This window comes from Callospermophilus lateralis, chromosome 16 (genome assembly GCF_048772815.1).
Source record: "Callospermophilus lateralis isolate mCalLat2 chromosome 16, mCalLat2.hap1, whole genome shotgun sequence".
Lineage (NCBI taxonomy): Eukaryota > Metazoa > Chordata > Mammalia > Rodentia > Sciuridae > Callospermophilus > Callospermophilus lateralis.
The window spans coordinates 41,258,710-41,272,585 of NC_135320.1; the positions used below are offsets into that span (position 1 = coordinate 41,258,710).

General features: G+C 31.5%; 1 protein-coding gene across 1 annotated transcript in view; it reads right to left on the bottom strand.

Annotated features, from left to right (window-relative positions):
• Positions 1-2,967: 2,967 nt before the first annotated feature.
• Snx16 (sorting nexin 16) overlaps positions 2,968-13,876 on the bottom strand; it is a 30,277-nt gene continuing 19,368 nt past the window's right edge. Inside the window, exons 5-8 of the mRNA XM_076835720.1 lie at positions 11,304-11,373; positions 5,906-6,042; positions 5,251-5,370; positions 2,968-4,450 (exon numbers count right to left, since the gene is read on the bottom strand). Coding sequence (XP_076691835.1) covers positions 4,354-4,450; positions 5,251-5,370; positions 5,906-6,042; positions 11,304-11,373 — 424 coding nt within the window. The 3' untranslated portion in view covers positions 2,968-4,353. The remainder of the gene's footprint in view (positions 4,451-5,250; positions 5,371-5,905; positions 6,043-11,303; positions 11,374-13,876) is intronic.

Below are 13,876 nucleotides of genomic sequence, written 5' to 3' on the forward strand. Positions count from 1 at the left end.
CATTCTGTTTGCAAGATGATTGTGCAGGACCTCTGACCATCATCTGAGATCAAAATGAAAAGGAAGTGGTGAGGCTACATCCATAGTATGCCTGCCTTCTTATAGGATGATTTCCTAGAAGCAACTAGTAGATTCCCATTCGTTCATTGACCATAATTTTAACAGGCTCAAATCTATCTTTAAGCTGAGAAAATGACATTTAGATTTTTTTATTTCTATCTTGGAGGTGGCAAAGCAGAAGAGGACTACAAATAAATATCTGTTGGGTTAGCCAATGAACAGTGTCTGCTGCCTAAAGGAAACAGAAGTTTGGACTGGCAGCTGAGCTAATTCTGGAGAAAGTCTTCCAGACTTCAGGCTTAATAATCCAATGGAGTTTTCACACTTTAGCAAAGGCCTCCCGCTCTAATGCGACTATTGTTAGTACCACTCTGATTACAATTAGCTAGGCTGCAAACATTATGTTAGGTATCTAAGGTTTATAGTCACTCTCACTAGTTGCTATTACAACAAAGAACTACCCTTCATTTAGTAAGCATACATTGGCTGCACTGTTTTTTGTTGTTCTGTGATTTTTCCTGCAAATGACAAACATAAGAAAGTGGCAAATGAGCTGTTGTAATTTGAGACTGGTTTAAACTATGGTCATATGACCATATTATGTTCTGGCCAAGAACCTCCCTACAGCTTATCATTCACCAGCATTTCTAAATTTGAACTCCGTATTCCTTGATCTCCCGGGCATTTTTGTTTTTCTTTTAAAGAACAGTTTACCTTTTTGCAGTCACTGGCTGGTGATGGTAACTGTTAGATCAAGTAACAGCTGTGATGAGTTGTCACCTAAGTATAGTCCAATATGTCTGTCACTCAAGTCTTCATCAGGACAAAAATACATGTGTTCTAATGAAATAATTTAAATTAGGAAGATAATTGGAATTAAGAGAAAAATAACATAAAGCTACAACTATTACTATAAAAACATAACCCATAAAATCCCACAAAGTAGCTGTAGGTGAACTACAATTTGGATCAGAGCTGTTCAAAAGGCATTGTCTATTTTATTAGTACTGGAGATTGAACCCAGGGGTGTTTTGCCACTGAGCTACATCCTCAGCCCTTTTGGAGATAGGGTCTCTCTAGATTGCTGAGGCTGGCTTGGAACTTGTGATCCTCCAGCCTAACCCACCATTGATGGGAAGTAATAGCATCTTTGTTTTTAAAAAAGTTATTTTAATTAGGTATATATAACAGCAGAATGCATTTTGATTCATTGTACACAATTGCAGCCCAACTTTACATTTCATGTAGCGTCACACCATATGTGTAGTCATATATGTACCTAGGGTAATGATGTCCATCTCATTCCACCATCTTTCCTACCACCATATATGTTGTCGAGGATGTGGGGGAAAAGGCACACTCATTCATTGCTGGTGGGACTGCAAATTGGAGCAACCAATCTGGAAAGCAGTATGGAGATTCCTTAGAAAACTTGGAATAGAACCACCATTTGACCCAGCTATCCCACTCCTTGGTCTAAACCCAAAGGACTTAAAATCAGCATACTAGCATCTTTAAGGTACTAACATCTTTAAGATAAAAACAAATCAACTGTTTAGGAGAAGTATAGGTTTCACAACTACTGAGACCAAAGAGAATTGCCTCCTCTGAGTCCTCATAAAAGGTATACTGTGATATAATAGCTGCCAGCATTAAAAGCACATGCATTAACAATATCAAGTTTTGATGATCAATTTCTCCTATCAGGAGTCAACAGCATCAAAACAAAGTGCAATGTAATAAAGGTATTTTTATGAAGAGCTAAAATGTGGATCAAATATGTAGCTTTCTTTAAGATATTCAGAGGATAAAATTGAGATTCATCTCTTTACCAGTAGGGCACCCAAAACTTCTTTCTTGTAAGTAATAAAATCCATTTCAAACCAGGAAAATGATTTTTAGATTTAAGGCCATTCTTCCCTTCTAATGCCATAGATAGCTGAACTAGATTACATGCAGTTTTCTCAATTAATGTTTGTTAAGTGGCTACTTCAGTGGACAGGTGAAATACATTTTAAAATGTGAAGTTTTATGGTTGCACTACTATTATGTGAACTTAATTCTTAATAATGTAAGTTTCAAGACTGCAAAAAGTATGTTTAATTTAGTTACATTTAACTTTTTTATTAATAATGATTACATATGAAGAGCACTGCAGTTATTCACAAAGATTTTTCAAAGATATCAGTGATATGAAGTATAAGCTCATAAGGAAAATCAGACTCATTCCACACCTGTAAAATGCAGCAGCCTTTAAACATAATTCAATTTACAATAATTATAGGGAATAGGAGGACACAGAAAGTGGAAGGGGAAAATGGTATTCAACTTCTGAACAACACAGCTACTGTTGTAATGAAAATATAATTTATTAACAAATATAATAATACTGGGAATAAAATGAATTATAAAAGTAAAAAAAAGTCAATTCTAAATATAAATAATGGCAGTTTACCTAGTCAACAGAGTTATTTTTTACCCACCTAGAACTTTGTAAATACAAAGTTCTGAAAAGTCAGAATTTCAAAGTGTAAGGTTCCCTTTAAGATGTGTTGCGCTATAATCTCTGGAATTTGGCAAACATCATCTTGCTTTATTAGCCTCAAAATGGTATGTATAAATGATTTTAACTTTTTAAGCTTTATGTAAACTCTAGAATAATAATTTTAAAATGAATAAGCAGTTTCATTTACTATATTCATTTCTGTCTCTAAGGATAATAAACACATTTCTAATGCACTTTGTGGAAAATGTTCTGAGCAGAGCATATCTGTGCATTTTGAAAAGACTTTAAATTTTAGGTATGTTGGTAAAAAATAGTCTCCTTTTAAGATAAAAAGTTAACAAATAGCCCCGGGATATGTTGATTTATGTCAGTAGAATTTTAAACAACTACATCTTAGTATGTACATTAAGACACTAATAAACTTTTAGTTAGTAAAGAGAAACAAATGGAGACTTATTCTATTTCCTTAGCAAATGTCTCTGGTTTGAGAAAGCTTATAGAAGTTCCACATAACAACTAAGATTTCAAAATGCTAGCATGATTACAATACATATTAACAGCAACATGCAAACCAGTAGAAACGAAAATAAATGACTAACTTCAGACTATAACAATGAAACAAGGCATTTTAAATAACTGTACACAAAGCTGAAATAAGCATAAACATTTTTCAAAAGGCTGACTCACAAAACCTAGGAGACTTTTGTAATATGAAGGCACTACATAATTCTGCTAACTCCACTTATTAAAGAAATTCACCAATTAAACTTGGCACAAATGAGTTTAATTTTCATAAAGTGCATCACTTGGCTAAATACATTAAAAAGAAAATCAGCCATAATACAGCGTAACAACACCTTCACAGACACAGAAATAAAACCACAATGCCATGGGTTCAAGCCATTTAGGAAATCTGCCGTGTCTATGGCTTTCTGCTTTCTTTTTTTTGTACAACTCCCAATTTCGAATATGTAGTGTATTTTCAAAAGAATATACCTTGATTAGCAAAGAGAGGTAGTGTTCTGAAAAAGGAAAACTCACTCAATCTACTGATAGAGATTTAAGATGATGATGTGGCAAATAAACTAGTCTAACATATCAATAAACTGGGACATTTATAAAATCTTTACCAATGAATTCACTTTTAAAATCAAGGCTATTTTGTCACGTTAGCTATTATATGATTATAGCTCTTTAAAAGTTTTCCTTTGGTATTAGAAAGTCATTCTCCTCTTTTAACTAGTATTAACATTTCAAATAAGAAATTTTTATTTGGAGATGGCAAACATGTCAACATTTAAAACTCAACTCATCTTTACCCTTACTTTGATGTTCACTGATTTAAGCCATTAATGAAAATATGTCATTTCAGAGATACAAAGAAGTATACATCACCCAGATAGTAACATGCAACTAATTTCCATTTGACTAATATAACTGTTGATTATACATACACATACACACACACACACGTCTGGAGTATTATACAGGCAAAACACCATAATAATTTATGTACAGTATTTAAGAATGTAGACCTTGATAACAGAATTCTAACTAGATTTTTTCAGTGTATTAAATACAAAGATGAATAGAAGACAATTAAAAGCAGCAATGAATATATTTCCTATCCCAATAACTTAAAAAAACTTTTATGTAAACTTTATATATATACATTCTTGTTATTTTCATCAATGTTTCATAGTCCTTTTTTTTCTTTTTAAATGGTATTTGCCACTCTATTCTAAATTTGCTGAAATATTGAAATGGAGAGCTGCTTGTGTTTTGTATTAGTCTTCTTCAGCGTTATATGCCAATTCTGCTACTTCTATCTCTGAGGTGGCATTTTCAGGTTCACAGAAGCTTAGGTGTGGCTTAGTATCAGCTCTGTAAAAAAAGAGAAACATATCAATGAAGGGATTGCCATTCCACTTTATTAACACCTCCCTTTTCTTCCCCCAGTGCTGGGGATCAAAACTAGGCCCTCATGCATGCTACGAAGGAACTCCACCACTTTGCCACATTCCCCAACCTTTATTTCTCTTTTTTATTATCTTTAAAAATTATTTACCTTGAGGAAATACTAAACATTCAATGTAAAAGTAATAAAATACTCCATTAAAGAAGACAGAAATTAGTATTTTTAAGTTGTAATTATTAGGTAACACCTTTGGAAATGTATATTGAAGTAAATATATAAACAAATGTATTTTAAACTCAGTTCTCCCAACTACCATTAACAATAAAAATTTACTTTGTTGTTACCATAACAAACAAAATTTGCTCTCATAATTATAGTTCAACAATTACCACTAAAGTATTGATGATTACCTTAGATATAGATGTAATAAAAATTCTATGTACTTTCAAATATATTATCTTTTCATTATTCTATTAAGGAGGCAGAGTGGTAGATATTATAGTATTCTATTTTTTGAATGAAAAGATTTACAAAACTAATTCCCTCTGTCAGAGGCCAGATATTTCAGGCATAGCTTTGAAAAAAAGCAATGAGAAAACACACAGGCTGATGGCAAAGACAATTTTAGGGAATTGCCTACAACACCTATGGTCCGTTTGTTCAAAAGATGCAGGACACAATAATTCTGAGTGTATAAAGAATGCTCTTCAGAATATTAGAATTATTACTTAAATGATTAGGCTATAATAAACTAAATATTATATACCTAGATTCTTCATCCACGATATCTTGATCAACTTCAACTCCACAGGACTCCACTCGTAGGATCTGTCCACCTTCTACTCCTGATACATACAGTGATTCTTCAGCTTCTAAAGATAATGCTCTAAAGTATGTTACAGCAAAAAGTTATTTTATATGAATAAAATAGGTATAAAATAGTAATATGTTTATTCCTGTGAATACATGTAGCTTTAGTAGTCTTCAGTTGTTGCATCTAATGCAGTCACTTTGTCAACAAATTGCTCATGTGAGAATCAACAGAGAAATTAGTAGTTAAAATTAAAAAGATTTTAAGCCTCAATTTGATATATGCTGATGAGAAGGTAAATACGTAAATAACCCAAGAAGGTTTTCATATGTGAAAAGTTGGCATATATGCCCAGAAATAAAGATACCACTTAGGTTACAACAAATAATGTTTATCTTTGTTGAACCACTAGAGGTTGATTTTCCTGATGTACTCCAACCTACAAATGTTCAGCCTCCTAAATTAAATTAAAAGACAATTTATCCAATTTACAAAGAAGGAGGCCAAGATTCTGTGACTTTAAGAATCAGAAACTTCTGAGATCATTCGGGTATGCAGCCCAGAGTATTAGGAGTAGAATTACACTACAAAGGCAAGTATCACAACATACCTGATTCTGCTCTCTAAAGCATTTATGTGAAGTTGTTTCTCACTGAGCAGTTTCTTCAATGATTCCACCTCTTTTTGTTTTTCAAGTAGTTCCCTCTGTAAATGGTAATTAGTCTCTTCTAAAGTTTCACAGAAAGCCTTAAAAAATGCAGAAAGAGAATAAAATTAATTACTGATGCAGTATTTTTCTTAAGTGCATTACTGAAGAGTCAAGAAAACAGATCAAAATCACAAGTATATTTACTCTCTTGAAATTTACTCTCTATACTCATCTTTTTAGGTCTCTATTATCTTGGCTCTCTTAGTCCCTAAGTATAAGTCCTTTTTCTTTAGAATTATTATAGTAGTAAGCCAGTTAGACTGAAAGTGGCTATATATTTACAAATATATTAACAGATTTTTAAAAATCATGTTAGAATATTATGAATAGACTTATGCAAATATACATGAAATTTTCAATTTCTAGAAACATACAAATTATCAAAACCGACTAACTGAATCAATTGTCAATAATTCAGTTCATTAGTATGTTCTTTAGAAAATTCTGCTGGCGTTTTGTTTGGAATTATAATACATACATTATAATACTGATAAATTTGGAAAGTATTAGCTTCATACTATTGAATCTTCCTATCAATAGATCTTTGCTTATTTAAGTCTTCTTATGCCATCTTTACACTTGCAAACAAAAGCATTAACCAGCCCCCCAACACAACCCCTGTAACTTAGACAACCCCTGTAACTTAGCAAAGGAGGAACAGAAGATAACTTCCTTAACATAAAAACAAAGAGAATAAACAATTTACAACTATCAATGGCTTATAGTAAACACCATATGCTAATGGTAAAATGTAGCATCATTTCCTTTAAAATTAGGAAGGGAGAAAAATGATAATGGCTTCAACTTAACTCCATGGATCTGTGCTAATACAATGAAATGAAAAATATTAAGGACTACAAAAGATAAAAACATAACTGTTAATATTGGAGGTGATATGACTAACTATACAGAAAATCCTAAAAGATCTATAAACTAAGAAAATATTTCAGCAAGGATGTGTCATACAAAATAAATATATAAAATCAATAATGTAACAGTAATAATTTAGAATATAATGAAATACCAATTATGATATAAAAAATGCTAAAAATAAATCCTATGGCTTTTCTTAGAAGTTTAAGAAAAATATTAAACCTTTATTGAAGAACTTTAAAAGAAGATTTAAATAAGCAAAGATCTATTGATAGGAAGATTTAATACTATGAAGACAAAACCTTTCAAAATTAATAACTATATTGTAATTCCAAACAAAATGCCAACAGGATTTTTTAAGTTGATTCTAAAAGTCATATAGAAGAATAAACAGCCAACTTTGAAGAGTAAGGAAGAAACCCCTTGATCTGCTTGATACCAAGATTATATATGAAGCTACAGTAATTAACACAGTCTAGGGATAAGAGACTATCTAGACAAAGCTGATTGGCCAAAAATAGTCACAATGAATGTTTTATGATTAAGGAAGAATTCCTAACTAGTTAAGGAAGGAGGAACATTTTCCTAAATGATATAGGGATGAATGGTCACCCATACAGAAAAAGCAAAGTCAATTAAAGGACCCAAGTGTGAAAAGTAGAAGTTTAAACCTATTACAAAAAAAAAATTAGGAGAGTATCTTTACATCATGGGTTTAGGGAAGGAAAAAAATCACAGAAAATATGACAAAGGATGGAACAGGAAATTCACAGAAGTCCCAAAGAGCTACTAGATAGAAAAGTTTTGTAAGCCAGCTGGTAATCACGAAATAAAAGGATGACAATATTCAGTATTAATGAAAACATGGGACAAGAGGAAAATATACTGTGAGTGAAAGTATAACAAATTTGAAGTAATTTAAACATGTCATGGCATATGTTTATACATATACAACATATACAAAAACCAAATGATTACACTCCTGATTTGAATTATTTAGTGACTATTTATTAAGTTGTAAGGTATTTTTAAATAGTCCTTACATAAATTCTTGGGTTTCCTCCAATATTAAAAACCATTTAGTAAGGGAGTATTTCTTAGGGAAGATGTATGTAAGAGGAAGAAACTATTTTAGAATAGTTATTAGAAAAATGTGCTGATAGAACTATTTAGCTCTGTTAATGAGACTATAAAAATGGCTTATATTCCTAGAAAACAAAAAACAAAAGACAGATTTATATATATATATATATATATATATATAAATCTAATTAATTATAATGCTAATTAAAGGTGAATCTATGATGTATATAATTTTCTTCTGTGGCAGAGAGAAACTGTGCCTCAGAACTGGAAAAATCACCTAGCAAATGATCCTAACAATTGATTACATTAATTATCCTAATTCAGACTGTATTCTTTGCCTTTCTAAATTTCTCAAAATTAGGAACAAGAACATCCAGCTCTCAACCTTTAGAATAACTGAAAATTGGAATTTGAGGAAAGAATAGAAGCTTTAATGATTTTAGCTTTAATTATCTGTATTCATAACATGTTTCTTTAAGATGATTTTTTATAATTCATTTTTAATTATAAGCTATTCATTAAAGCTAGTATACTAAGACTTCATTTTGTCCAATTATATTATCTCCATACAAATAATTTCAATTTTTCCAAAGGAAGATAGAATAAATTTAGGTCCTTATCCTTAATCTTCTCTGTTCGGGTACATGAGAGGATAGAAATGACAGCCTTCAACAGGGAGTAGGAGAAGTAGGTTAGAGACAAGGTTTACTGGATTGAGGATTCCTTATTCTTCAAATAAGCTCAATAACACCACTCTAAGGGATGTAGATTAATAAATCATTTTGAATTTTTTCTTAAAATGAGAGGCTGCTTAAGGAAATATGCAGACTAAAGAGATGTATCTCATTAAGATCACTAAATATTTTATTTTGAAAGAAAAGAACATAGAATTTCTTTAAATTTATAATGCAAATAAATCTGTGAGCTAGAAAAGAAATGATAAACAATAATCTTCTTTAGCTTAATGTACACTTAGAAATCTGACTTTCCAAACAAATTCTAGATTAACAATATGAACTGGAACAAAAGTGACCACATATTTCTGGGGAGACAAATATCACAGACTTAATTCAGGCAAGTTACTAAACAAACCCAAATAATAAGAAAAATAATAAGCACTCTAAGGGGGCAGGAATCAGAATCAAGAATTGTTAAAATATATTACCTAAAATGTCCGGTATTTAACAAAAAATTATGTGATATGACAATAAACAATGTAAAACTAAACATATTCAACAGAATCTAAGCAGTCCATAGAAGCTGTATTTAAATAACTTCAAGTATTGGGTATATTAGACAATGGTTTGGAAAGTGGCTATTACATATCTTAAATGAACTAAAAGCAATAGAATTAAAGGTATTTATTACTTACTAAATATCAAATCTGAATAAAGAGAAAGAATATAATATAAAATAAGCAAATGAAAATTCTGGAGTTGAAAAATCCAGTAACTAGAATGAAAAATTAATAGGGGCTCAACACCAGATTTAACAGGACAGAAATATGAATCCCCAAAACTTGTAGATCAACAGAAATTTAGACCTAATCTTAAGAAGGGAGAAGAAAATAAATGAAAAATGATTGAAGAAATGAATAGGACTTCAGGAATATGTGGTAAGACATGAAGTATATCATGAAGTATACCAAGGAAAAAATGGATTGAAAAAAATACTTGAAGAAATAATGGCTAACAAATTCCCAAGTCTGTTGTATAGCACTAACCTATCAAAACTAAGAGGCTTATTAAAGCCAAAGTGTCATAAATACAGAATGTCACACCTTGATACATCATTACCAAATCCTTCTGTGAATCTAGCCTACTTCTTAAAGAAATAGGCCACTTTAACACGTCAACTGCTGATAGATATTGAAAGCAGCCAGGGCAAAATGACTCAGCAAGTATATGGAAACAATATAATTAAAGGTGGACTTTTCATTAGAACAAACAGAAACCCAAAGAAGGTAGAATGACACATTCAAAGTACTGGAAGAGGACCTATCTGTAAAACTATCACTAAAAATGAATAAAGAAGGTATCAATGTTTGAGGGCACAAAACTCTCCTATGTTATTAGTGGGAATGCAACATAGTAGAGCAACTTTAGAAAACAATCTTTGAGTTTCTTTAAAAAGGTAAACATAAGATTGCCATATGACCAAACAATCCTCCTCCCAGGGATCAAGTCAAGAGAAACAAACTATTTCCCCACAAAAGATTCTATGAAATTGTTCACAGCATTAGTCATAGTAAAACTGGAAACATCAATGTCCCTCAACCAGTAACTGTATAAACAAAATATAGTAATGAATACAATGAAAAACCATTCAATAATAAAAAGGAATGAAGTAATGATAGCCAGATGCAAAAGACTATATATACTGTATGATAATTACACACACACATCCACATCCACACATTCTGTATGATTCTATATATGAAATATCCAGGAAATATAACTTTGGAGAGACTAAAAGCAGGGTAAAGGTTGCCTTGGGCTGATTGCAAAAGAGCTTATAAGAATTTTTGTTTGAGGTGATGGGAATATGCTAAAACCAGATCATGGTGATGGTGGCATAGCTCTACAAATTTATAAAATACTATTAAATTTTACATTTATAATGGACAAGGAGCATATGAAGGAAGTTTTTGGATAAAGATTTTACTTCATTGATGCTGCTTTTTAAAAGCTACAGTATTCACACTAAAACACAAAGTACGGTCTCAGTTTAATTGAATACAACACTGCTAACCTATCAATTAAATCTGTTCCATTTAAATACCATTAAACATTTGGGGAAAAAACTTGCATAAAATGCAAGCTAATCTATTATTACCAAATCTTTCTGTGAATCTAGCCTACTCCTTGAAGAAATAGGCCACTTTAACACGTCAATTAATGTAATTTGAGTAGCGTCAAGCATGAACTGAACTGATAACAAGACAATTACTTGTACTTCTGAAGATAAGTTTTAAATTTGATTTTAGCTGTAGGTTCTTTACTTGGATATGTGAATAGAAAAAACTCAGTAAGAAAATAATCCTATTAAATGTAGTAAAACAAAATTTCTAAGTTACTGTTTTTGAAACAGTTAAAGAAGACAGGATTTATTTTAGATCTTCATTGACTACATGATGCTTATGAATTTTTATTTTTTCACTGAACTAGGTCCATGCATTTCAAAGAAAGAAACCTTTGACTCAAACATTAAGAGTTTTCTGTGAAAAACTCTCATGGTCTGAAATGATATTTTGCTGTTTTCAAATCTAATTCAAGAAACAATGTAGTTATTGTACTGTATTATTTGTTCCTCTTCATGTGATATATAATACAGCACTTACCCTGCTTTCTTCTAGGCTATCAAATGGACCTGGTGGATCATCCAGACAAAGAAATTCTCTCACTGCAAGGCTTTTCAAAGGTAAAAAAAATTAGCTGGGGTATAAATAAGTTTACAAAAGATAGCAAGAAGCAGAAGTTACTTTGAAGCTATATAGTATTCTAACCAAGTAGGTTTTGCTGATACACCAAAATAAGCAGTTGGTCATGTGTCTTAATATTAAGTAACAAAATACACATAACAATCTATGAAGGATACAAAATCTAAAGCCATTTTCTAAGATCTTATAATAAGAATCACAACTTTATTGCTACATACCAACTACAGGACATAAAATATAATTAGAATAATGGTATAAGAGACCAATCTAAGTAATGATTATTATTCTCAACTAGTAACAAAGTCATTATCCAGTTATGAATAAATATAGTTTCTAATTTATACTTCACTTGTTTTCCTTTGGTGGATGCTTCTAAATAACTAAAAAGCATTTACTCTGAAACAACTGAAAGATTGTCCTGAGGTTGTTTATTATGTTAATTTACTTAGTTTTAAAACAATGTTATTGTTTATACTTTGTATTTATCAGAAGTAGGTTAAGAAGGCAGATAACCAAAACATTTTTTCTTTTTACTAAATTTCTTTATAACAAAAATAGCTCCCCCTTCTACCAAGCAATTTTTGGAGTAATAAATGACTTTATGTGCATGTCAAAGCATAAATGTGCAGTCTTTATTTTTCCATTTATAATAGATAAGTATGATTGCTTGATGGGCTACATAAAGGAGATGACAACCTATGCTGAAAAGAGAATGGGACTTTTGAGTTCAGATTGTCAAGATAGGTTGATGATGATGGGAAGCTCAAAAAGAGACGAATGGGATTCTTAGTGAAATCTTTCCGAAAGAAAAACCAGTATGAACTAATATAGAGAAGTAGTGTTAAGAAAAATAATCCAGAAAATCCCAAAGACAGAACAAAGAATAATATGGGAGGGTCTTATTTAATACATCAGATGATGTGGCATTCAGAAAAGCATATTTTAGATTATAAATCTTAATAGCTTAATAAAAAAGGATACACATTCAGGGAAACAAAGGATTTGTGGCTTCATAATAATGGAAGCGATCTTAAATGTGATCTAGTTCAATCATTCACAGTTTCTGTCCCTTTGACAGGCTCAACCAAGAGTATACTGAAATATTGACAGAGATAATGGATACTCAACCTCTTTGGTTTTTTCATAAACCATCCCATGAGTGAATAATGCTGACAATTATTTCACTCCCTGTATGTGTATGTGTACGTATGTATGACATACGTACACATATGACATACGTACACACATACGTATGTATGACATACGTACACATAGAAATACAGTGTCTTTTCTCCCTGTAGCTTTTATTTATTGTATGTTAGTTCTGCTTTTTTTTAGTACGGGCAGTTGGGCATTCAGAGCAAACCTAAGTCCTCTTTCACTTGGGAAGACTGAACATATGTCAAGAATGTCATCCCATTTCCTCTAACCTTCCATCTCCAAGAATCAGTAATGTTTTCACAGTATACTGCACACACAGAGCTTTCATATGCCCTATTTTAATTTGCACATCAATTATGTAAAGTTAGGATAGACACTGTATCTACAATTTACAAATAAAAGTTCAGAGAGGTAAAATGACTTGCCCAATGTCACACAATGCAAATGACAGAAACGAATCTTAAATCTGTCTTCTAATTGTAAATATGTGTCCTTTTCTAGCTTTAAGTTCTTATAAGTGATGTTTTGGTTTAACTTCATTTTTTCTCCTTACACGTCAGTTCTCTCAAACATACACAACTTGTCTGTATACCTTTTTAACTATGGCCTTTAGAATCTTTTAACTGGTTTAAGAGCACAGAGTAGAAATGGGACTATGACAGTCTTCTGGTATAGATAGTAATTTCATTCACCCAATATTTATATGGGAGTACCCACTATTAGATAAAAATGAAATAAGTTGATCTTGGGCTTGAGAGAACAAAAATGTGGACGAAGCACTGAGAAAACAGCATTTGGTATTGAAAGAAAAATATGCCAAGAAGAATATGGGAGAGTCTCGTTTAATACATCAGTATATGACAATCCAATGTGAGCCATTTTCATATAGGTTTATATTCAGATATCCTCATATTCTAATAATGTTGTTATGTTCATTAATCACTACAATTATTGGACTGCTGACAGAAAAGGAAAAGTGAGTAAATCAGTAATGTATCTTTTTTTCTATCTTTAATTTACACTAGAAATTTGGCCAATATCAACAGTGATGTTGACAGTGCTCCCTGCTGGAGTCTTTTTTTGGAGTGGCTGTTTTGTTTCATTCTCCTCCCCCAAACATTTTTATGATTTCTGGCTCATGAGAGTTCTACTTAAATGAAATTCACTGGATTCCCTGAGTTTTCTTCCATAAGTTCCAAGGTTATATTCCACACCCTACTTTAAATCTGAAGCATAAGAACATAATTTGAAACTGACTACAACTTTAATTTCCAGCCCACTTTTTCAGTGGTTCACTGTATTTCTTCTGCTTC